This window comes from Micromys minutus (genome assembly GCF_963924665.1).
Source record: "Micromys minutus genome assembly, chromosome: 4".
In the NCBI taxonomy this organism is placed as follows: Eukaryota; Metazoa; Chordata; class Mammalia; order Rodentia; family Muridae; genus Micromys; species Micromys minutus.
The window spans coordinates 52,265,281-52,291,097 of NC_137973.1; the positions used below are offsets into that span (position 1 = coordinate 52,265,281).

Genomic DNA, 25,817 nt, shown 5'->3' on the forward strand with positions numbered 1-25,817 from the left:
GTTCCATGCATGCCAACCTGCCTAGACATCGATGCCAATCAACAAAATAATGACCTCATTTTGACAAGAGACTGAAATTTCATCAGAAATCATAATGGGTTGTAAAAGTGATATAGAGCAAAGCTATTTCATCACAAATACATGGCACACTGAACAGAACTGTAAGCCAAATACTCTTTAATGATTGAACTGGGAAGATAAACTTAGGATCATCAGGTCTTAATAAGTAAAACACCCTGGAGCGTTGACTCTCCTATTATGTAGAGATAAAGATATACTGACTTACCAATCTGAACATAAAACACAAAAGCAAAAACTCTTATTATATGTTCACAATATAGGCGATCATTTAGTGACAGTTCTGAAATTTGACTCTGGGGACCCACTTAGCTTACCAATATGGAGAGGACCAAACAGCTTTTGTGGCTGGCTGCAACTGTGTTTTTCTGCAAAGAGTACTATATAACATGATTTGCTAATTCAGAAGTTAATGTACAGTCCAGCCATGGTATCTGCTTTTAAATTTCAGCAGCTTATCAGGCCATGTCTCCTCATTCCTAAGCAGTCTGTGAGTCAGTGGGGATGACCTTAGTGGGCATACATGGTTGGGTAAGATTATCTGTGACGTTTCCAACATTAATGATTCCAAAAATATTTTATGAAGAGGGAAACAATAAATGGGCCCGGAGCATCATGAGACTTGTGCTTTATGGGTTGTATAGTTGGTGTAGCTGTGCCTCCCGTTGTATTGCAAAGATGTTTAGTCCTGTTCACATTTGGCTTCCAAGTTCACAGATTCTTTTTTTATTTGCAAATGGCAAATAACTTTGTGTGTCTTGAAATAAAGTCTTTCAAATACTATAACCCCCCAAAGATGCCTTAGAAATAGACCTAAGTAGGCAATCCAATGGGCTCTTTACTATTTTTTGAGCATTTTTAATGTGTTGTTTTCTCGTCATTCTGTGTTTGTTTTTACTTTCCACTGTAGTGTAGCTGTCATGGCTTGGCTAAGAATGCCCCCCCCCAAAACTCATATATTTTAATGCTTGGTTATCAAGGAGTAGTACTACTGAGAGAGATTAGGAGTTGTGACTTTGTTGGAGGAGGTGTGTTCCTGGGATTGGCTTTGGGGTTTCAGAAGTCCAAATATGAACCACTGACTCTGTCTTTCTACTCTTTGTGGATCCACATGTAGAATTCTAAGCTACTTCTCTAGCACCATGTGTGCGTACATATAGCCAAGCTCCCCACCTTGACAACAATGGACTAAACTTTGGACACTGTAAGCAAACCACAATTAAATGATTTTCTTTTTAAGAGTTGCCATGTCTCTTCACAGCTAAAGAACATGAAGATGGTGGCTTCTACACATTACCATATCCAGACACATGGATTGTCAAAGTTCTACACATATGGAATTAACTGTAATCTTGGTCAAGGGAGATAGTATTTTCTTCACCTACTATTGCCTAGGATTTCTGATTGGGTAGATTCCCCAGGTCTAGCTTGAGACTTAACATTATCAAATATTTGCTTATGCTCTAGTGTGTGTGTGTGTGTGTGTGTGTGTGTGTGTGTGTGTGTGTGTGTACACATGATATCAGACTTAATTTGTTCAACATAGTTTTGCTTTGTATGTATCTGTATTGCTGCATGAATCAGATAATTTCCTATTGATGCTAGTTATTTTCTTGTATTAATTACCTAAGAGTTGTTCATATTCAAGTATATCTGAGTTGTTTCCAAATTTAAGCAAGCATGAATAAGCTGCCACGAACGTTTTTGTACATAATCTTTTTAATCTTGATTTCACTGCTCTTGGGTAAATTACTAAGAAGGAAGCTATTGGAATAAAGACATAAAAACATAGATATTTATTTATTTATTATGGAAAACTGCTAACAACTGTACTAACTGTGTATATCACTTTATATCCTTATCTTGTTGTATTGTACAAGAAGTCCCTATCTTTGTCAATCTTGAATGCTCAGAATATTGTCCATTTAGCAATTGTAGGAAGGTGAGATTACATCCAACCACAGTCTTGATGTGTATTTCTGTGATATAGAGCATTTTAATGTGATTTTCTATGGATTTAAGCTTACTCTTTAAACTATTTGTTCACATTTTCTGGTGTCCTGATTTTCACACATTTTAATTGCTGATTTATAGCATTACACTATGCATTTTAAAGGAGTTATTAATAGTATTATATATATAATACTTTCTATATATATAAAATACTTTCTATATTTTTACTTCTTGATGCATTTTCTTAATGATGCCTTTGAATCTACTAGCACTTTTATTATCATCTTCAGAAATTTTTTTTCCTAACCCAAAGACTTTTTGATTTTGTTTTTCTGCAACTTTGTGGTTTCAGGACTTGATTTTTTGAATCAAAGCCTATCCTAAACTCTCTAACCTTTGTAAGTTTTTTTAATGAAGTGAAATAGAGGTTGTGTCTCCATCAGTTATGTATGTACTTTATGATGTATGGTGTGCTATAACATAGACATATGCAGATGTCACAATCAAATCGTGACATGTAACATTTCTATCTCCTAAAACTTGTTTAAAACTTTCCAATAGCACACTGCCATCACATATACTGAATTCAGAGTAACATTTGGGTACACCCATGCAATGTGTTCCTGTGCAGCAGAGCGGTTAGTTTCCCTGTCACCTTACATTAGGAAGTCCAGACTCTCCTCTAGTCATTCATCGACTGCATAGTGGGTCACAGTGGTTGGTACTCACCTCACTGTGCTGTAGAGTGCTGAATGATAGTCAGTCCACCCCTCAGTATATGCTGGCTCATCTCCCCTGTACTGTACATGCTTAGCAGGGAGGCAGCAGACACCCGGTGGAACATGGTTAAAAGAATGGCATGTGGTTAACAATGCCTTGTGTGGACCATGAGAGAGGTTCCAGACAAACAAAGGCAGAGGGCTTTTGACCTCAAGTGCACTTTGTTACCTGGTTTATTTCTTGGATGTGATGTTGTCCTTCCTGTATCAAACACTTGTATTCACTTTATAAGAAATCTTTGTTCTTGATGGAAGTAGGACTATAGCTATAGATCCTAATCCGGTGAGGGTATATGCTGAGTGCTATATCAGTGTACCCTAAGTCTAGATATGGCTTTAGCCTTTGCTTTTTTGATTTCCCATATATAACCTACAGTATTTGCAAGGCACTTATGTTTAAATTAGTCTGTCCTGAGAAAGTTCTGGGAAAAGGCTGTACTGTTAATATTTAATATGTGCTAACGTGTTTATTTTTACGTTTTTTAATCTTTTTTAAATTCAAACTACATTTTGTATCATTGCTCTCTTTGCTTCATTCATATATGAAAGTATGTTTAAACTAAAGGTAAGTTGTCTATGGTGTTAGACAGTACTCTGTCCCATTTTATATGGTCTTCAAATCCCAGGACTTGTAGATTGACCTTTATAAGTCAATGAAATTTCAGCACCATCTATAAGACTATACTAACCGCATTTATCATTCTGTATCAACCTATTTTACTTAACATATCAACATCCATTTTCTTCAGCTTTTTATTCTACAAATAAAAGAATACTAGCTTGTTTTGTGGGAAAATAGCATTCTCTTGTGTACACCCTCCACACATCTTGTTTTACTCATCCAATGATGGATATAAATATTGCAAATATCGTCTCAGTTTCATAGCTCCTGTGATGAGTGAGACCATGTGACTAGGACACAGCCTTAGATACACTTTTGGGACTATGTGCCCCTACCTGGGAGAGAAACCCTCAAATAAGACAGATAGCCTTTGCTTTCTCAGGAACATCTATATTGTTCTGCATATTGAAAACACAAAAGTTCTTGTACAAACATACATGGGCCACCACCTGTTTTATTCTGCCTTTGTTAAGCCATCTCAAGTGTGTTCAAACAGTATTTCATTGTGTTTATCATTTGTAACCCCTGTTATATAAGGACCCTGAGCTCATTGTTATAGAAGTGTAGTTTTTTTGAAATTGAGTTTTATATAATTTATGATCTGTATATTTTTGTATACTTTCATTGAATTTTTTCCTGTGGTCAAGTCTTCCACATATTTTGTATACTAATACTTTGTAAAATGAATAGTTTGTAAAAATAATTTCCATACTATAGGTTGTCTATATATTTTTCTAATATTCTTCTATTCTTTATTTTCTTGGAGACAGTCCTCTTTTTCTCTTTTTTTTGCTATTGTTTATGTGATTTTCCGATTTTATCGACAATATTCCCTCTCTATGCTCCTATCTAAGAAATTCTCCCTACATTCTTCTAATAGTTTCAGAATTCCAGGTCTTATGCTTGGGTGTTTGATTCATCTTATATTGAGTTTCATGCCAGGTGAGGTTATGGCTCTGATGATATTTAGAAAAAGAATCACTTTTCCATGCATACTGAACTAATTTGGTGTTTTGCTCAAAGTCAGTTCTTCTCATCTGGAGCCAGCGTCAGCACTCCATCCTGTCCAGCTCATTTGTGATATGCTCTAATGCAGTTATAGTGAACCCTGTAGACTTAGACATGCCCTAAAGTCAAATAATATTTTTGAATTCTATTGGCTTCTACTTTTCAATCTTGGCTATTCCAAATCCTTTGACTTTCTGGAGGACTTTTTGAAACAGCAAGTTGGCTTATGCAAAGAAAACGTTCAAGAATCTTGTTTGAGTTATATTGAATCTGAAGATTACTTTGGAGAAATGCATCTTCTCAACAGAACAGAGATTTACGATCCACAAATATTGTTATATTCAGTATGACATAATCCAAATTACCAGGAGTCTACATGTGGGACTTTTTTCATCAAGTTGGCCTCTGGGCAGGTACAATTATGGAGAGGTGCTTTAATTTCTTTAATTGATATAAAAATACCCAGCCTGACAGTGCCAGGTTTATGCCCTTGACTATTTATTTAAGGGTAGAGCAAGATAGCAAAGCACTATATATGAACTTACTTTTGTTTTCTCTTGGCTGTGGATATGATGTTACCAGCTGTTTTAATATCTTACTATTGTGACTTTCCCCCAATAGGATATCACCTGAACACAAAATCAAAAATAAACCCTTTCTGCCTTAAGTTGCTTTTAGTCAAAGTGTTTTATTGTAGCAACAGTGATAAGAGTAGGACAACTGTGTTTGTTTCTTTCTTAAGAATGTATTTTACCTTTAGAGATTTAAAAATGTCTCAAAAGTATACTCTTATTTTTTATATTGTAAATATTATTTTAAATTTTAACTTTCATATTTTTGTTAGTATATAGAGAGAGATAGAGCATGTGATATATAGGAAATATTAAAATGTACTCAAGGATAATCCTTTCATTAATTACATTTTAGCTAGAGGCCTCTCATAAATGCCTATGGTCAGATTGAAAGAGTCTTTATATATTAGTTTTTTGTTGATAAACTTCATCATGGACAAATTTTTAATTTTACTAAATTTACTTTTTGTATCCTTTTAAAGCACAGTTTTTTTTTCTTCTGTTACATGGCAAATTAGATAAATTGGGAGCCTAATATTAAATCAACTTTACATTCCTGGGATAAGCTTGTAACCATGGTGTTTTATGTTTTTAAATATCCCCGAATGTAATTTTTCTTGTTTTATTAAATAGTTCAGGTTATTCATGTCATTGGGATAAATTTACTTTTTAATATGTCTGTTAGATTTTTATTACAGAAATATAATAGCCTCATAAAATCCATTGGGCTTCCTCTCCTTTTGCAAGAAGTCATGTAAGATTGGTGTTGATTCATCTTTGAGTATAGATAAAATTCCTAATGAAATCAATGGAGTTTGTTCTGTGACAATGTTTTGCTTTTCAGTCATAGACACAAATTCTGTATGTATGGATCTCTTTTTTTTTTTCTACATTTTGTTTGTGTCAACTTTAATCGGTTATAGTTGGCTTTATATTTGCCCCTCTTCTGTTACTTGATGGATCTATTGCATAAGATAGTTTTTCTATACTATGCATAGTATAGTCTTTCTATACTATCCTTTTCCTTTGTTTGGGGTTTGTATTGATGTCATTGCTTTTTAAACACTTAAACTTTGCTTGTCATTGTGCCATTTCCTTACATCAGTTGTCCGGCTCCATTCCACCTGGTTCTGAATTAGGTGCATTTGAAGTGCTTGTCTATCCAGTGATTATTCAAGTAGCTATGGGATGCTGGGCACCCATTACCCTGAGGAGAGTTTTCAGCCTGCTGTCAACTCAGAAACAAAAATCATCTTAGGATTTTCAGACACATATAATCTCCTCAAGGTTAGTGCTGTGTAGGTGTCTTCTGGCCTGGAGGGAAAGGTGCCATCCTCGTGGCCTTTTACAGAATGAGAGTTCTTCACATCATATTCTAAGAACTTCTTTTTTTTTTTTTTTTTTTTTTTTTTTTTTTTTTTTTTTTAGCTGTTTTAGACTTTATTCCAGGTTGGTGGAGGAGAAAAAGGAAGACAACCCAAAAACTTGTCAAATAATTTAGTTCAATTAAATAATTCAGCTCAATTAAATCACTTTTCTGACCACTGATAACTGATACAATTAAAGTGATATGAAATACTGACACTAATTGATGGCTATGATTCAGTTGATAACAATTCAGGTTCTTCATCTTGTAACTTAGATGTTCACAAGCTGCTTAAACACCAGTGAACCCACTGATTTTCTTTTTTTTTTTTTTTTTTGTCTTCAAAACAAGATTTATTTTTTTTAACATGAAAATACATGGAAAATACATTGGTCTCTTATCTGTTACAAATAAGACTCAAATTATTAATCATAACAAGAAGTGTTTCTTGAGATATTTCCATCTACACAAAAGACTAACAGCTTATTATTTTTTTTAAAGATTTTAAACATTTTTTGCTTAAAATTATACATTTTTGTCAGTACTGTTTTTTCAGACATTAAAATAAATTTTACATAAAACCATGTGAATATGTTTTTTAGTCAGTACTTGATTTTTTTCAAGGGCTTGACAGTATGCATTGAAAACGTACTAGTTGCAATAAGCGTAAAGTACATGCAAAACAAAATGCAACATGGAAATAGTCAAAGTCTTCTTGTTTTGTGAATATATGTATAGTTTTTGTTTTCTTTATTTCTTGGACTTCATACAGTCTGAGAGTTGTTTCTGGGGGAGTGCAAGCCTCTGGGGTTAGCATCCCACTATCAGTGACTGCATATTATGTCTGTTCTTTTTTGACTGGGTTATCTCACTCAGGATGGTCTTCTCTAGATGCAGCCATTTTCTTAAGAATTTGGTTAAGTCATTGTTTCTGGTGGCTGAGTAGTATTCCATTGTGTATATGTACCACAATTTTTGTATCCATTCGTCTTCTGAAGGACATCTGGGTTCCTTCCAGCTTCTGGCTATTATAAATAAAGCCGCTATGAACATTGTGGTGCATATATCTTTGTTGTGTATTAAAGTGTCTCAGGGGTATATGCCCAGAAGTGGAATAGCTGGGTCTTCAGGTAGTACTATATCCAATTTTCTGAGGTATCGCCAGACAGATTTCCAGAGTGGTTGTATTAGCTTGCAACCCCACCAACAGTGAAGAAGTGTTCCTATTTCTTCACAGCCTCGCCAGCATCTGCTGTCATCTGAGTTTTGGATCTTGGCCAATCTGACTGGTGTGAGGTGGAATCTTAGGGTTGTTTTGATTTGCATTTCCCTGATGGCTAAGGATGTCAAGCACTTCCTCAGATGTTTCTCGGCCATTCGGTGTTCCTCAACTGAAAATGATTTGTTTAGCTCTGTACCCCATTTTTAATAGGGTTATTTGATTCTCTGGTGTCTAGCTTTTTGAGTTCCTTGTACACCTTGGATATTAGGCCTCTATCTGATGTGGTGTTGGTAAAGATCTTTTCCCATTCTGTTGGTTGCCGTTTTGTTTTCTTGACGATGTCCTTAGCCTTACAGAAACTTTGCAATCTCATTAAGTCCCATTTGTTAATCTTTGACCTTAGAGCTTGAGCCATTGGTGTTTTGTTCAGGAAATTTTCTCCTGTGCCTATGTTTTCTAAGGTTTTCCCTACTTTCTCATCTAATAGTTCCAGTGTATCTGGTTTAATGTGGAGATCTTTAATCCACTTACACTTGAGCTTTGTACAAGGAGATAAGAACGGGTCTATTTTCATTCTTTTGCATGTTGAGTGCCAGTTGGACCAGCACCATTTGTTGAATAGGCTGTCCTTTTTCCATTGAATGTTTACTGCTCCTTTGTCAAAAATCAGGTGACCATATACATGAGGGCTCATTTCTGGATCTTCTATTCTATTCCATTGATCCACTTGCCTATTTCTGTACCAGTACCATGCAGTTTTCAGCACAATTGCCTTATAATATAGCTTGAGGTCAGGGATAGTGATTCCCGCAGATGTTTTTTTGTTGTTGAGGATGGATTTCGCTATTCTAGGTCTTTTGTTATTCCATATGAAATTGCACAGTGATCTTTCCAATTCCATGAAGAACTGGGTTGGAATTTTGATGGGGATTGCATTGAATCTGTAGATTGCTTTTGGTAGGATGGCCATTTTTAAGATGTTGATCTTTCCAATCCATGAGCATGGGAGATCTTTCCATTTTCTGAGATCCTCCTCAATTTCTTTCTTTAGAGGTTTGAAGTTCTTGTCATACAGGTCCTTTACTTCCTTAGTTAGAGTCACACCAAGGTATTTCATAGTTTTTGTAACTATTGTGAAGGGTACCTTTTCCCTAATTTCTTTCTCCACATGTCTAAGAACTTCTTAAATACTGGAATGTTAAAATTTTCTTACTTTCTAAATGCCTTGACCATGTACTCTAATTTATTCATGCTGCAGACTCACCCAATGTTAATGATACTTGATACGCACTAAATTTATCCATGACAATGAAACATCTTGGGACTAGTGATAACAGGTGAAGTTTTGGGTGAGTGGGTACTTTTCTCTTTGCCATTATAGGAACTCTTTATCTTCTGAGAAAACAGAACATACTATTTTTATTTTAATTCAGAGTCTAACAGAAAATTTTATAGTTTCTTATAAGACCAGAATTATATTTAGAATCTGAGTAAATTCTACATATACACAGGTATATGTATCCGTAGTATATGTTCTCATTACTTGTCTTCTTAGTAAGATCTTCAGTAATAAGCTATATTAATTTATTAAGATCTGTTTGTTTCTTTTAAAATTTATGTAGTTTCTTCACTTCCTTTTTATAGCTGGACTGAATCCCGATTATCCTAAGGCCAGATAGTATTTTAAAGAAAAAATTTAAAAGCCCATGCCATGAGACTGAGGAGAGAGTATATAATTGGTAAAGAGTTTGCTGTAAAAACATGAGGCCCCAAGGTAGATAGATCTCTGATACCCAAGAAAGAGGAGGGATATTGGCATAAGCTTAGAACCAGTACTGAAGAAACAGGAACAGGAACATTGGTCCCTGAAGCTGGTGCTTCATCTATTCTAGCAAGATTGTTGAGTATTTTTCCTGTAAATAAGGGTGGAGAATAATTGAAGGAAACACGTGATAACCTCTGACCTTCACATGTATGCACACGCAAATTCATGCATGCTTGAGGACACAGACAAACACACATTCACACAAACTCACACTCTTGATCACATGCACATTAAGTTAAATATCAAACAACAATAAATGCTGTAGTTAAAGGAGAAAGAAATTTGGGCTCTTACCCACTGAGCAGTATCTCAGTATATCAGAGCCTATTGTGTTTTCCCATCCCGAGGCTGTTGGTCTTTGCAGTTAAGTGTTTTCCAAGCCTGGCATGCCCTTTGCTAATCTCTAAGTGTTCTTATTTTGATCTCAGCTCTGGCTATAGTCATATTTGTCCTAGCTACCAATTCTAGCCATCCATCTTTGCAGAGCCCAACTAGGTTCTATATCCATCGGGAAAGCCTTCCTGTACTAGCTCAGGCTCTCTTCCTGTCCCTCAGCCTGTGTTTTTCGTCACACAATGGGACATCATTCATGTGTTGTTTGTGTTTTCATCTTTGCTCCCTCATCTTTACATGTTGGGTTGAGAACTACTCTTCTCCTGTCTTTTACTAACCAGTTCTTTGCTATTTCCATAGTTTTATCCAGTTGAAATTAAGGGGAAAGCTTTATTTTCAATAAATCTCAGGAGATTCCATTCTTACCTAGACTACTCATCTGTTTTACAGAGATTAGTGAATCTCAGGGTGAGCCAAGGCATTATATACCTTTTTGAGAACTGTCTAGCCCACAGAAGAGAACAAACCACAGTCCTCCTGCAGTACAGCTAGGCTTCGGCCAACTGTGAGGAATACAGTGTTATCACAGCACACAGAGGTTTGCATATGGAAGTCAGTGGCAAGTGAAAAGAGAAGGGATTACTAGAAGTGATACGAAAGGTTTATACTGCACCAAGTGCTACCGTGGACACCCTGGCCATGGAGCCACCCCCAAGGGAAATAGTATCAAGCACTGAGAGAAAAGAAGTCACAGCTTTCCACAGCAAGACATGCTGCACATATAGTGGATGTGGAGCTCTTGCTATTCCCCCATTTGTTCTCAGCAAGATGCTCACTTCCACTTATCTTGCCTTCTCCCATGGGTAATGTACAATTCCGATCGCCAGCATTCGCTCTCGTTATCATCTTTCTTTCCCCTCTGCAGACAACCGTTTCTGAGTACATGTGTAAGTATGACTTTCTGTGGAATGTGATACTTGCTCACCTTCTATATCAAGTCTCGCAACCTTCTATATCAAGTCTCTTGGCCCACAGTATCTGTTTGTTTGCCTTTAAGAGTCTAGCTGTTTAAATGAAATAGAGGATCATTTAGTACTTATAGGCCAACGATGTCACCTGCAGGATTTATGAGAGAGGGTAGATAGAGTGGATGGTTGTAGAGAACTAAATATGGAGAAATAAAGGAATAGTATGTGATGGGTTTCACTGTCATAGTGACAACAAATTGTGTTTATTATCATGACACATTACGTGGCCACACAATGTTGCCTGCCTTACAGGCACAGCTGATTGCCTGCATGGGCCTCAGTATCTGCATCTCTACAATGGAAATAATCCCTCTCTGCTGACTAACAATGCTATGAGCATATATATATAATGTGCACAGAGTTCTCGCCACTCAATCTTAAACTATCTTAATTTCAGTTTAGCTCTAACCTGATATCACCACAAACTTAGAATTTACTTTTGTATTATATAAAAACCTACAGTTTAAATATTGTAAAAGTCTCACCAGATTTTACTCCCTGCCGCTGAGAAGCACTGGCCTCTAATTAGTGGTTGCTAACAGAATACACCGCTGAAGAGCCACTTGGAGATGTGCAAGAACTCTGTCCATGCTAAAGATAAACACTGTCTGAAATGCACCACTTACCTTTCCTTGACAGTTCAACTCTACCCTGAAATGTGGGCCATTTCAAAGTAAACATGTTCCTAAATGTTTAAGGTGCATTGAAAAAAAGTCATTTTACTGTGAGGAGGATATCAAGCCAATAACACAAGTATGGTACATTTTGTAGTTGCAGAGTATCTTATGTTAGAAAGATACGAACCTGAACTTGTACATAAATTTGTTATTGTGCTTGTGAAGAAAGGATATTGTCTGTAGGTTTGTCCCATGTGAAATAAAGCCACTAAGAAATGACTGAAGTGTACTTATTTCAGTGATCCACATTCCCAAGGCTATAACTTTCCCCTGTGTAAACATATCTACACATTGGATTTCTTTTTAAATCTGCATGTCCTCTCTGGCCATATTGAAGAACGTGCTTACTGTACTGTTTCATTAAACTGTCCTGTTATCAGGTAATTGTTTAAACATAATGCCATAGCACTATCAAAAGGAAAGGTGAGCTAACGGCATTTGCAAATGTCAGGGATTATCTTAACACTTTTATTATAGTTTATAAAAAGTAGGTTCAGGGCATTTCATGGCAATTATTTCTACAGAAATTGGTTATTTAAATAAATTGCTAATTATCTGAAGATGACAGTATTGAAAAAATGCTCCTAATGAGTTGTTTAATAAGTGTAGCTTGTGGTGGCCATCTACAGGTGGAAAAGAGAACACGCAGAAGGTGCCTAGGAGCTGCTCTGCTTTCTTTGTGGTAACCATTGCAAAGCTAGAACAACTTACCCTAAGGGTTCCACACAGTAAGGAGTTTCCAAGAGATTTGCCAGGGATGGTTTCTGTTTTAAGTCAGATTTCACTTGTCTTTTATAATTTATTTTTTCCTGTTTTTCTTTGATATAATTATGACTGTTTTTTAACTCCTATGGTGCCTGAATGTAGCCTCCCAACTGAGGTACTTCTCAGGTAAAAGAGAATGCCATTCCTAATCACATCAGACAATTACGAATCAGCACAGGTGTAATAAACAAGTACTCTCCTGGGAAAACTGGGCCATATGGTCACTCCCGTAGCAATTATGAACTGCGATAGCTCTAATTTAATTCCTATTCAACAATTAATCCATTGTTAATATTCTTGGTTTATCATACCTGGGTAATACATCTTTATTAGCTATAAAAATTAACTCATCTTTCTGTAACTTAATTTACATTTGGACACTTAAAATGAAGAAGCAATATAACATGGTGCTAATAATGGGGCAGAGGAAGAGTCGGGTGCACATGCTTTCAAATAATGCAACCACACATTCTGACAGAGTGAACTTGAGCATGTGATATTTATCCATCCACATTAAGTGTCATTTTGTATATTTGTAAAAATAAAGGCAGAAATACCCATCTCGCAGTGATGTCATCAGGACAATATATGCAAAGCTCAAATAAAAATATGTGACAACTATTAGAAATCGAATAGAATCTTTGTCTTCTGTTTCCTTGCTATAAAGGATGCAATGTGAATAACAGTTCTTTGCTCTCTAAGTTGACCACATTACTTGCATCTGCTGGGACCCTACAGAGCCTATAAAACCGCTAGTGAAACCACTGTGTCTAAGTTCACAGCACCCTCAGGGGTTGGATTTGGGAGATGCCTAATGTTTTCCTTAGTACAAAAATTCTTCTGTTCCATCTTAGTAGTACTAGCCCCACAGATGTTCGAGAGGTAGGCCTTCTCCACCAATGGCAGCTGATACTCTCCGAAAGAAAAGGGGTTTAGTGAACATTATTAATTATGTTTTTTCAAATAAAATGACTGGAACATTTTAGGTAGAAGTGTTGAATATTAATTGACTATGGGCATATTGAATAGTCTAAGAGGCAGATGAACATAGCTAAAAGGTATTAAGGCCTCAAAATGTATTTTAATAGCAACAAATATCAAGACATTTAATAAAAAATGTTTTTGTTTGGAAATTAATATAATAGCACCAACAATTTTGTATGCTGCTGGTTTTCCCCATTTCTCTCCTTTGATTTCACATCTTTGCTTATAAGCCAATCCTTTTAGTGCATTGGTTTCTGGTTGAATTATGATCATTTTCTTCGAAGATCTTAATCCATGTGTATAGATGTATTTTAAAATAGTTGTGATGCTCATATTTATCAGTATATTAGCTTCATTAACATCTTAAACTGGTTTTCATGAAGCAAAAATTTGCTGATACTTGATTTAAGTATATTTTATAAAAATCAGTCTTTCAACTCTTAAATCTTAGAAACTCCTGGTTGGCTCATATGTATTTTCCCTTCTGGCTGTTGTTAAAACTATTAACAATCAGATAGTTGAAATCCAATTTCTTGTGAATTTTTTAGCCACTTAATTCATTACATTTTAATTAATATAAGCAAATTAAGGCTGCATATTTCTTTTGTATGTGCAGTGAACACAATCAAATGTTACAACACAGCTTCCGCTTTATTGCCAGCTTGAGCTATTATCAGGGAGTTTATGTGGACTTAGGCCTATCAATTAATTGTGTAATCTTAGCTGTCCAAGGAGTCAAATGATTAGGGGGAAAAACAAACAGAATTAAACTCAATTATTTAAAACTCCAGTTATCCAGAATTAGCATACATTCCACACTATCTTGCCCATTAAAAATCCTTTTTTTTTTCTTCAATGATTCAGTCATGCGTAGTAAATCTCTCCCCCCTTTTCTCCAGGAAAACTTTACTTCTAACATCATTAAAAATCCTTTTATATTGGTTTAGTGCCTGAGTCTTTTTGTCATAAAAAGAAATTTTAATGTACTGATGTTGGACTCTAGGTTTTTACTTCTGAAGTCAAAGCGAACTGATCAGTATCATGGCACTGGCAAATAAGAGTTGTTAGGAGAAAAGGAAGAAGACATACCTGGTTTGCTTGGGAGACCAGAGTGTATTAAAGTCTACCGAGGTAGGCATCGTGCCTTGTCTTCTTAGTAAACATGTTTCATTGCATCATTAATGCAGAACAACACAAAAGGCAGCATGAAAGTGGACTCAGTGAATGCTTTCTCTGGAATCAGTGGTCCTCCAGAGACACTCAGGTTATATTCTCAAGCTTTGCTGTTGAGTTTATGTCTGGAAATATACTAAATTCACCCATAGAACAATCCTGTGGCAGTATTAAAATTTGCATTGTTTGGTTCATGCCAAAATTGAAGTTCAGCAACATAAAGGAATCTTTACAACCTATCACAGACTGCACAATGTGTAAACCAACAATGATTAGCTCCATAATTTGAAATTATTATAGACTGTAATTAATCTTCAATTTAATTTCTTGGTAAAATTCATATTAATAAAATATTTGATACCCAAAAGTTATGATTTTGTTTTCCAATGGCACATAATATTTAATAAAACATATACTTTGAAATACTGAAGTAAGAAAGGCTGCTATTTTGAGTACCATGAGTATTAAAATAAGATTCAAATTGGAAGAAAACATACAAGCTTGAAAATGTTTTTGGATACTTACTGAATAAAAGAATACTAAATAAAAATCTTGAGCCATAATGTGTTCTTATATGTGTACAAGAACAGTACTATAGCAAACAATTACTGTATTCATTTAAGCAGCATCTTTTAAAAGTAGATATTTTTAAGAGAAATCACCTTAATTAACATAATGCAAAGTCTTTCAACTATGGAAATGCTTTTCTAAAATATGCTCAATGGGGAAATGATCTGGAATCAATTCAAAGATTTAAATACACTGACTAACATTTGAACTTATGACCACAGAGAGGCCTTATTTATTATATCAGAATTATACTTCAGTCTAGAACTTCAGTGACTCCAGGAGGCACCGTTCATGCAAACCAGAGTAGTTGGTCAAATCCTGAAAACCACAGCTTTATTTCAGTTCTTCCTTCCTACCTTTCTTTCTTATTTCCCTCCTTTTGTCCTTTGCTCCCTCCTTTGCTCCCTCCCCTTTTCTTCCTTCTCTCCATTTTTCCTTTCCTTGAGCTTTAAAATTGTTTCAGAGACCTATGATGATTTGACATTTACTGGCCAATTCCACACAGTTGAAACAAAAATGGCTAGATGTTACTGGACTTTCTATCATGTTCCTCAAGCCACTCCACATAGATAAGAGCTTAATTTAAGTCTTATGATACCAGTCGTTGATTTCAGTAGAAGAGATTTGTTCTTTTACTTAAATCTAGATGCTTTTCTCAGGGATAAGTCTGTTTTATCTCTCCAGTTGTTGAACTAACTTCTTATCCTCTACGTTTTTGTTCTAGAAGCCATAATAATAAGAGTGTCAATGATTTAAAAACTATTATCTTAGCAGTTGGGATTCTGGAAGTTTCTGTTTAATTAGCACTTTTGAATGTACAGCATTTTTATATGGATGAATGTATATTATTCATATTGGATTTTAGTTTTTGTCTTGAATCTATCATTTCTCATCTGGAAACTATAAGGAAATTTTTACCTTATAGTTTAGCACATTTTCTATACTTTTTGTACTCTTCTTAATAATTTTCTTAATGGATTAAAATCATTTATAAAACCTACTTATCATAAATATGCTGAGGATAGATATGTTATATGACCTATTTAATCCATTATTTTTAATCGTTATTTTAATCGTTATTTTAAATATTTAAAAAGAGTTTATAATAATATTAATAAAAGATGACTCAATTCTTGCTCAACAACAGGAAGATCTATGTCTTCACCTTTGGTTCACATTTCCACAGAGAACATAATTCCTCTTAATTTACAAAATGGGAAGAAAAAGATGCCTTTATTAGTTTGAAAGGTTTTCATGTTCATTATGCACATTAGAAAAGTTTTAGAAATGGAAGAAAAACATGAAATAGAAAATGTCGTGTTGACCTAATTGAACTTTCTCAAATGCCAATGAGAATTTTGCTGGTGTTTTTAACACTTGTGTAATAATGTTGCCCTTTAAATGTAACTGGTTAAATTTTCAAAGCTGTGTCCTGGGATTTTGCCATTTGATGTCCATTAATATCAGTTGGAATATGCGGACAAATCCCTGTATACCACTTTGAAATTTTACCCCTTAGTGTTAATGATAGTCTTCTAACAGTGAAGTGAGAAATAAATTATTTATCTGATTAGTTCAAATTTCCTTCAGTCTCTTGAGTAAAATAAATAAGGGAAGAAAAAGAATACCAATATTTCTTTATTAATTCAAAGTAACATCTATATCAAGAGCCCATTGACTAACTATACATTGAACAGTGTGTTATGCAGTTAGCTCCATCTATCTGAATACTTATGCTATGGGTGTGCTTTTAGTTATATTCATAGTTAGATTTATTTCATCATACCTTCAGTATATAGTATTGTAGGCAATAGTTTATCTGCTATATTATCTTTTTATGGTTAAAATATGAAGGTAGCAAGGAACCATTAAGAAATATTTTGGCATAGAATTAAATCCTGATATCTAGTTTCTCTTTTGTCTAACTTAATAAATTGTCTTCTAAATACTTGTGTGAAATTCTGAAGTATCAGGATAGAATAATCAGTAAGAAGCTTTTAGATAACAGAGAAATAAAAAAGCATTCCCATACACACATTTAATGATAATAAGGAAGCATCTATTATGTACACATTTACTTTAATAAGAAACATATAAAACATCTCAAGTAAACAAAAATACTTCTCTGTAAGAGAACTTAGTACAAGCCATTTTCAGCTCATAGCAAAATTGAAAAGAAGGAAAAAAGGAACAAAGATTCTTCATGTACCAGAAACCACCTGCTACACACACACACACACACACACACACACACACACACACACACACACACACACACAAACACACACCAGCATTTTTTACCTGAATAGTATAACTGTTGACACATCAGTGTCATTATCACTGAAAGCACACTTTACACCAGGCTTCCCCCTCAGTGCCTTATGTTCTGTGGATGTGGATTAGTAGGTAACACGGTGCACCTGCCTTCATATTGCCTCTCTTCAGTTTCACTTAGAAATTCTTCTGGCTCTGCCTCCACATCCCTGATTTCCTTCTCCCCATTCTTCCAACCAGTGATTCTTTTTTTACTGTCGCCAATGCTTTGTCTTTTCCATATACACTTGACATCACTATATAGGAGGTAACACCTCAGATGAAAAGCCACTGGTTGCCAAGGACATTCTATGTATTTCCTAGAATATTGCCCCAACCCCATAAAACAGTTTAGGTTCCTATTGCTCACGTTGATGGTGGAAGTGATAATGTGGTCCTGAACTAATGGCATACTTCATTGTTTAGTGGACTTTGGTGTCAGAAATATTAAATTCGCTCATAATTAGAACTATCTTTAACTTAGAAAATGCTTGGAAGGCATCATTAACATGACTGTTTTCCAGAATATGAGAATTTGTTCCTCAGTTATAAAAGTTCTAGTTCACTCTGGGATGTAGCTGATGCTAGCTGCAAGGTAGATTTAATACAATATATTCCTATTTGAAATTACTACAGTCTGGTCTGTCCATTATGAAGTTTATATGTTTGTTAGATTAGGGAGGAAGAAACACTTGTGTGTGTGTGTGTGTGTGTGTGTGTGTGTGTGTGTGTGTGTGTGTGTGTGTCTGTGTGTCTCTGTGTGTGTCTTTGTGTCTGTGTGTGTATCTGTGTATGGTGAGTGTGTATGTGTGTGTGTGTCTGTATGTCTGTGTGGTGTGTGTGTGTGTGTGTGTGTGTGTGTCTGTAGTATGTGTCTGTGTGTCTGTAGTGTATATGTGTTTGTGTTTCTGTATATCTGTGTGTGGTGTTTATGTGTCTGTGTGTATGCCTGTATATGATGTGTGTGTCTGTATGTGTGTCTGTCTGTGTCTATGTCTCTCTGTATGTGTGTGTGTGTGCGCGCCTGTGTGTGCGCGTGTGCCTGGGGGGTGGTAGGCAGGGAGGAGAGACATGGGTATTCTAATTACAGGAGTCAAGTTAGTTCTCTTTAATTTTATTTGAATTTTCTAGAAGGTGAGATTATATCAGGCTTGCTGTGCATCTTCAAAGTGTGTAAAATACACATACAGAGCAATGTAAAGCATGCATGTTCGTCAGTGCTAGGGTTTCCAGCTTCTACCTTCATACCAGCTTGCTTGTGTTTGTGGGAAACTAACAGAGTTTTATGACTATCTTCATCCTCTATGTGATTGCTTTCTTTTTCAGAGCTTTTTGTTCCCTAGCTCTATTTAGAACAGGTGTTTGAATGCTCTGTACAATCTCACTTACACCTCAGTGCTTGTCAAATCATAATTTGTGTATATTTTATGTAAGAGTTCTAGGCTTTTCGTGCCTATTTTGTGACTTGTCTAGACTTGATAATGGCACCAAAGTTCTTAAATATGCATTCACTGGGAACCCAAAACACTTTGAAAACAGTTAACACGATTGTAAATTTGTCTAGAAAACTGCTGCTGTTGCTTAATGCTAAATACAAGACAACACAGGCCCAAGTCAGACTTTCCAACCTCATGGCTTCCTTATCTTCTGCAGGAACTGCCATCAGACCTATTGCTTTGAGAGCTGTGACGGCCATCGCCCGTGCTTTGCCTGGGTTTCCTATTTTGGCCACAGGTGGAATTGACTCAGCTGAAAGCGGACTTCAGTTTCTTCACAGTGGTGCATCGGTTCTGCAGGTAGGGCTTATTCCTTTCCTTGTAAACGTCATTTCCCAATGTGAGGTAAATCATGTGACAGATATGCATGCTTTGGAAACCTCCAAAGAAATAGGCAGTGGATAAGCAAAATGGTTGCACACATTGCTGTTTATATTTCAGTCTGAGAAAAACTAGAACTCACTCTGTACTATACGTGAATGTCTTTTGTTAGTATATTAGTCTAACTATCTGTCCTAGAATAAATGAGATGAGGTAACAGATGCATAATATGTACTGTCAGATAAAATTGCAATGTGAAAAAATGTATGCAAAATTGGATCTGTATGAAGAAATTAATAAAACACAAGATAAGGCTAACCCCTAGTAACAGGAGTACCTGAAGTTAGTACTTCACTCATCTCCTGACTTCTAGACAGACAGAGAAGTCATTGGCTTTCTGACATTCATTTTACAAAAAAATTAATTTGTTATTGAGTTTCTTATACTAAAAGTCTGAGGAAAGTTCCGCCAATGTTCTCACAAAGAGCTTTTTAACAACACTCACATGCATAATGCAACCAAACGATGAAAAACCTACATTACTTCAAGTAATTCCACATTATTATGGGGTTTGTTTTGTTTTGTTTTTTACCCAGAGATGATCAGAAAGGATGTCAACATTTGGAATGTAAATAAGTAAAATAATTTAATAAAAATTAGCAAACTGTAATATTACTTTAATTTGCTAGCAAAAACGTAGAGTTTAAATAGCTTATGTTTCTTATTCTTTGTATAAAACAATATCTGAAAGATGATATAAAGTTGAGCATGAAGTTTTATAAATCAGAATACAAATTAAGGTGCTATTCTTCCAATAAAATGTAACAGACTTATTTTACCCTCCAAACTCTACTAAATATAGCTAGACCCCTTGAGCATGAAGCTAAAGTAAACAGACTTTGGAAGATATACAGAAGGTTGGGAAGCTTTTAATGACTATTTCTATTTCCTTAAGGATTATGAGACTGTTTAGATAGTATGTCTGATCTTGATTTAACTTTGAAACTTGATATCTGTCTAGAAAAATTATTTATTTCATCTAGATTTTCCAGTTTTGTTGACTGTGGGCGTTTGTAGTAAGATCTGATGAGTCTTTTTAATTTCCTCAGTTTCTGTTATTATTACTTCCTTTTCATTTTTGATTTCCTTCATTTGGATACTGTTTCTGTGTCCTTTCGTTAGTTTGCCTAAGGGTTTATCTGTCATGTTGTTTTTCTCAAAGAACGAGCTTTTGGGTTTGTTGATTCTTTGTATAGTTTTGTTTGTTTCTACTTGGTTGATTTCATCCCTGAGTTCGATTATTTCCTGCCATCTACTCCTCTTGATCACGTTTGCTTCTAGAGCTTTCAGGTGTGCTTTTAAGTTACTAGCATAGAATCCCTTCAATTTCTTTACAAGGACACTTAGCTTTGGTTTTATTGTGTTCTATAAGTTCACATATGATGTGTCTTCATTTTCATTGAATTATATAAAGTCTTTGATTTATTCCTTTAATTCTTCTATGACCAAGATATCATTGAGTATAGAGTTATTCAGTTTCCATGGGTAGGTGGGCTTTATGTTGTTTTGTTTTATCTAAAGTCTAGCCTTAGTCTGTGGTAATCTGATAGGATGCATGGGGTTACCTCAAACTTTTTGTATCGGTTGAGGTTTGTTTTGTGAACAATTATATGGTCAATTATGGATAACGTATCATGAGGTACTGAAAAGAAGCTATCATTTTTTGTTTTATGGTGAAATGTTTTGTATTTACCTGGTAAATCCATTTGGTTTATAACTTATATTAGTTTCACTGTGTGTCTGTTAAGTTTCTGTTTCAATAACCTGTCCATTGGTTAGAATGAGGTGGTCAAGTCTCCCACTATTTTTATGTGAGGTTCAATGTGTGTTTTGAGTTTTAATAAAGTTTCTCTAATTAATGTGGGTGCCCTTGCATTTGTTTTATAGATGTTCAGAACTGAGACTTCATCCTGGTGGATTTTTTTCCTTGATAAGTATGAAGTGTCCTTCCCACTCTCTTTTGATAAGTTTTGGTTAAGAGTCTAATTTATTGAATATTAAAATGACTACTACATCTTGCTTTCTGGACCAATTGCTTAGAAAACTTCTCTCCAGCCTTTTACTCTGACGTAGTGTCTGACGTTGTCACAGAGGTGTGTTTCTTGTATGCACCAAAATTAGAGATCCCACTTGCTTATCCAGCCAGTTAGCGTGCATCTTTTTATTTGGGTATTGAGTATGTTGATGTTAAGATATATTAAAGGCACCTGATTTTTATGTTTGTTGTTGGATTACATGTGTGTGATTCTCTTCTTTTGGGCTTATTGTGGGATGTTTAATATCTTGGGTTTTGTTTTGTTTGTTTGGTTGGTTGGTTTTTGGTTTTGATACCCTCCTTATGTTGAAGATTTTCTTATACAATCCTGTGTAGGGCTAGATTGGTAGATAAACATTGATTTAATTAAATTTTATCATGAAATATTTTGTTTTTGTCATTTATGTTGATTGAGAATTTTGCTGGTTATAAAACCCTTAGCTGTCATTTCTGTTCTATTAGCATCTTCATGACATGGATCTTCTGGATTTGCTGTTTTGGTCCAGTTTATTTGTTGTTTACAAGGTTTCTTTTAGATTTATGGATAAATCTATCCCCTTTTATCCTTTTAATTAACAATTCCATTAATCGATGCCTCAAATGATATCCTATTTCCAGGTTACACTTCCATAAGCACCCCATCACACAATCTCTCTCCTCTCCTTTGTCTCCATGAGGATATTCCTCTACTCACCCACCCTCTCCTATCCCATCCCTATAGCATCCATCTACACTGGAGCATCAAACCTCCACAGGACCATGGGGCCTCCCCTCCCATGATGTCAGAAAAGGCCATCCTCTGCTACCTATGTCTCTGGAACCCTGGATTCTTCCCTGTAATCCCACCCCTTGATTGATAGTCTGATCTCTGGAAACACTGGGTGGTCTATCCAGCTGATGTTGTTCTTTCTATGGGATTGTAAGGAGGGGGTAAGAAATAAGGGGACAGTATCAAGTACTGGAGTGTATAGGAGAGAGGTACAGAGGGTCATGAAATTGAATAAAAATATGTAGAAAGGGAGTACGAAAAACTGGGGATAGCCACTGGAGGGTCCAAGATGGCTATCTCTTTTTTTATGTTGGGGAAGTTTATTTTTAAATGATATTGTTGAAGACATTTTATGGTCCTTTATGCTGGGAATCTTCACTCTCTTCTATTACTATAATTTTTAGGTTTGGTCTTCTCATTGTGTTCTCGATTTACTACATGATTTGATTAGAAGCTTTATAAGGTGTGTATTTTCTTTGACTATTGTGCCTATACTTTCTATGGTATCTTCTACACTTGAGATTCTCCTGTCTTATTTTCTGTTGGCAATGCTTGCATCAGTAGCTCCTGAACTCTTTCCTAGGTTTTCCATTTCCTGGGTTGCCAATTTTTTGTAACTTCTTTATTGTTTCTACTTCCAGTCAAAACAGAAGAATCTCAAATGGCCCAGAAGCACTGAAAGAAATGTTTGAGTCCTTTATCACCAGGGAAATACAAATCAAAACAATTCTAGATTCCACCTTATGCCAATCAGAGTGGCTGAGATCAAAAACTCAAGTGAAATTAGCAAGAATGTAGAAAAAGAGGAACATTTTTCCATTGCCAGTAGGTTTTCTAACTGGTATAACCACGCTGAAAATCAATGTGGAGGTTTCTCAGAAAATTGGAAATAGTTCTACATGAATACCAGGTTATACTATTCTTGGGGATATACTCAAAAGATGCCCTACAATACCAGAAGGTCATATGCTTCACTATGTTCATAGCAGCCTTGTTTGTAATAGCCAAAATTTGGAAACACCCCAGATGTCATTGAACCAAAGAATGGATACAGTAAATTAGTTTCAGTTACACAATGTAATACCATTCAGCTGTTAAGAAAAAGGGCATCATGAATTTTGCAGGCAAATAGGTGGAAATAGAAAATATCATCCTTAGTGAGTGTACTGGCTGGTTTTGTGTCAACTTGAGACAAGCTGGAGTTATCACAGAAAAAGAAGCCTCAGTTGGGAAAATGCCTTCATGAGATCCATCTGTAAAGCATTTTCTCAACTAGTGATCAAGGGCGAAGGACCTATTGTGAGTTGTGCCATTTCTGGGCTGGTAGACCTGGGTTCTATAAGAAAGCAGGCTGAGCAAGCTAGGTGAAAGCAAGCCAGTAAGTAACATCCCTCCATGGCCTCTGTATGAGCTCCTACTTCCTGATCTGCTTGAGTTTCAATCCTGACTTTCTTTGGTGATGAACAGCAATGTGAACAATGTAAGCTGAATAAACCCTTTCCTCCCCAACTTGCTTCTTAGTCATGATGTTTTGTGCAGGAATAGAAACCCTGACTAAGGCAGTGAGGTAACCCAGACCCAAAGTACATGCATGGTATGTACTCACTAATAAGTTTATATTAGCCCCAAAGTACAGAATACTTAGGATACAACAAAGACCATAAGAAGTTTAAAAGCAGAAAGTCCCACATGAGGATGCTTCAATCCTGCTTAAAGGGGGGGGGGAATAATCATTGGAGGGTAAGTGAGGCAAGGACCTCGAGGGTAGAGGAATATGGGGAAAGGATCAGGTGCTGTGGAGGGTGACTAAAGAGAAGCCTAAAGGACCAGCAGAATGAATGGAAATATGTAGCTTCAGGGGATGGGAGGTGAGTAGACCCTCTAGAAAACAGCAGAGACCAGGGAAGTGAGAGGCTCTCAGTATTCAACAGGGGTAACATTATTGAAATGACTAACATTGAGGAGAGAGAATACAAAGTGTTTACCTCCAGTAGATAGTTGGCATCAGGTGGAGGGATTGGGTTACTAAACCACAGTCAAATTTTCTGACCCAGAATTGTTCCTGTCTAAAAGAACTGCAGGGACAAACACGGGATAGAGAATGAGAGAAGGGATCCAAGTGACCGGCCAAACTTGGGACCCATCTTATTGAGGAGTACCAAAGCCTAGCACTATTACTGATGCTATGATGTGCTTATATACATGAGCCTAGCATGACTGTCTTCTGAGAGGACCTCCAGCTGCTGAGTGATACAGATGTAGATACTTACACTCAACCATTGGACTGAAGTTGGGGACCCCTATGGTTGAATTAGGGGATTGAAGAAGCTGAAGAGGAGGGGCAACTCAACTAACCTCAACTCTTAGGAGCTAACAAACAATGATCCACCAACCAGAAAACATATGTGAACTGGTCCAAGGCCCCCAGCACACATATAGCAGAGGATTGCCTAGTCTCAGAGATGGCTCATTATGGTAAAAGATCTCGGTGACACACTTCACAACCTGAGTTTGATCCCTGTAGGCCACTTAATGGAGGGAGAAAACTAACTTACACCAGTTATCTTCTGACCTCCACAAATATAATGGCCTGTATGTGTACATGCACTCACACACGCACACAAATGTGCACACACACACGTACATATACATACACAATGCAATTAAATTTTAAAAGAACGCACCTTAACACCTTAGAGCATCAGAAAGAAGGAACACTATGCTGTAGATTTTTCAAAAGAAGTCAGATATTTTGAACATGCCTGGGTTTTGGCCTCAGGAATTTAAATGTTTGTCAACTCTTTATACATACATCTCTATCTCTATCTCTATCTCTATCTCTATCTCTATCTCTATCTCTATCTCTATCTCTATCTCTATCTCTATCTATCTCTATCTCTATCTATCTCTATACCCTTACCTTTTTTTTCTTTGAGTTATTTTATCAGCACATGAATGCCATGCCCTCTGTTCACTTTACAAGGTGACCTTTCAACTCCTTGCTACCCAAAATGACAGACATTCAGCCCCTGTTCCTGGCATTTTCTTCAGGCAGCCTCGCCGTGTCTTTTCACATCAGGTCATGTCATAGCCATTGATCACCCATGCATATATTGACCATGCGATGTAGACAAGAAACATCGTGTGTTAGCTGTGCTTGAGTTATTTATTTTATGTAGTAAATCTCTGATCATGAATACAATCATTCACATGATTGGAAAAAAATGTCTCTTACTTTTCAGCTATGGCTGAGAATGTTGTAAATAATTTCCAACAAACTTCCACAAAACAATTTCCACAGTTATTGGTTTCCAAATAATTTTGTTGAAAATATAAAGTCTCCACCCATAGTAAATTACTGGCAGATAATTATAGATTTCTGTACAAATCTTACCATTATCTGAAATTAGACTATTATTCAGTCAGAAAATGTGTTTTTAAAAGTTTAGATAAAATTTGCAGAAATATCAGTAGCAAAATATTCTTTGGATGATCAGAATTTGAACATACTTGGAACTGGGCAGGGTGCTTCAGCTGGGTGGGGGTTAGATAATATAACTGCCTCTCATCTATAGTAACTGAAATCCACTCTATTGTACTCCTTAATCCTGGGTTAATATAACCTTTCATTTTCTATACTTCTAAACTGCTGAATATTACTAGAGAAATTCAAGCAACTCTGCCAATTGGATTTGCTCCAAATTCAGTGTTTAATGTCAGCTTGGCCTTCATCACTAGTCAAAATCTGATTTTAGTTATCCTTTTTCCTTTTTTAATTCTCTATAAATTCTCTCTGTCAAGCAGCTTTAATCTTTGGGAGACCTTCACCTCTCTACTTTATTGCCTGCCCATTTCCCTGATTATCTCT

The 25,817-nt window shown here is 35.9% G+C and overlaps 1 protein-coding gene across 1 annotated transcript in view; it reads left to right on the forward strand.

The window, feature by feature from the left end:
* DPYD (dihydropyrimidine dehydrogenase) overlaps positions 1-25,817 on the forward strand; it is an 878,881-nt gene that overhangs the window by 700,120 nt on the left and 152,944 nt on the right. Inside the window, exon 19 of the mRNA XM_080916202.1 lies at positions 18,922-19,064. Coding sequence (XP_080772328.1) covers positions 18,922-19,064 — 143 coding nt within the window. The remainder of the gene's footprint in view (positions 1-18,921; positions 19,065-25,817) is intronic.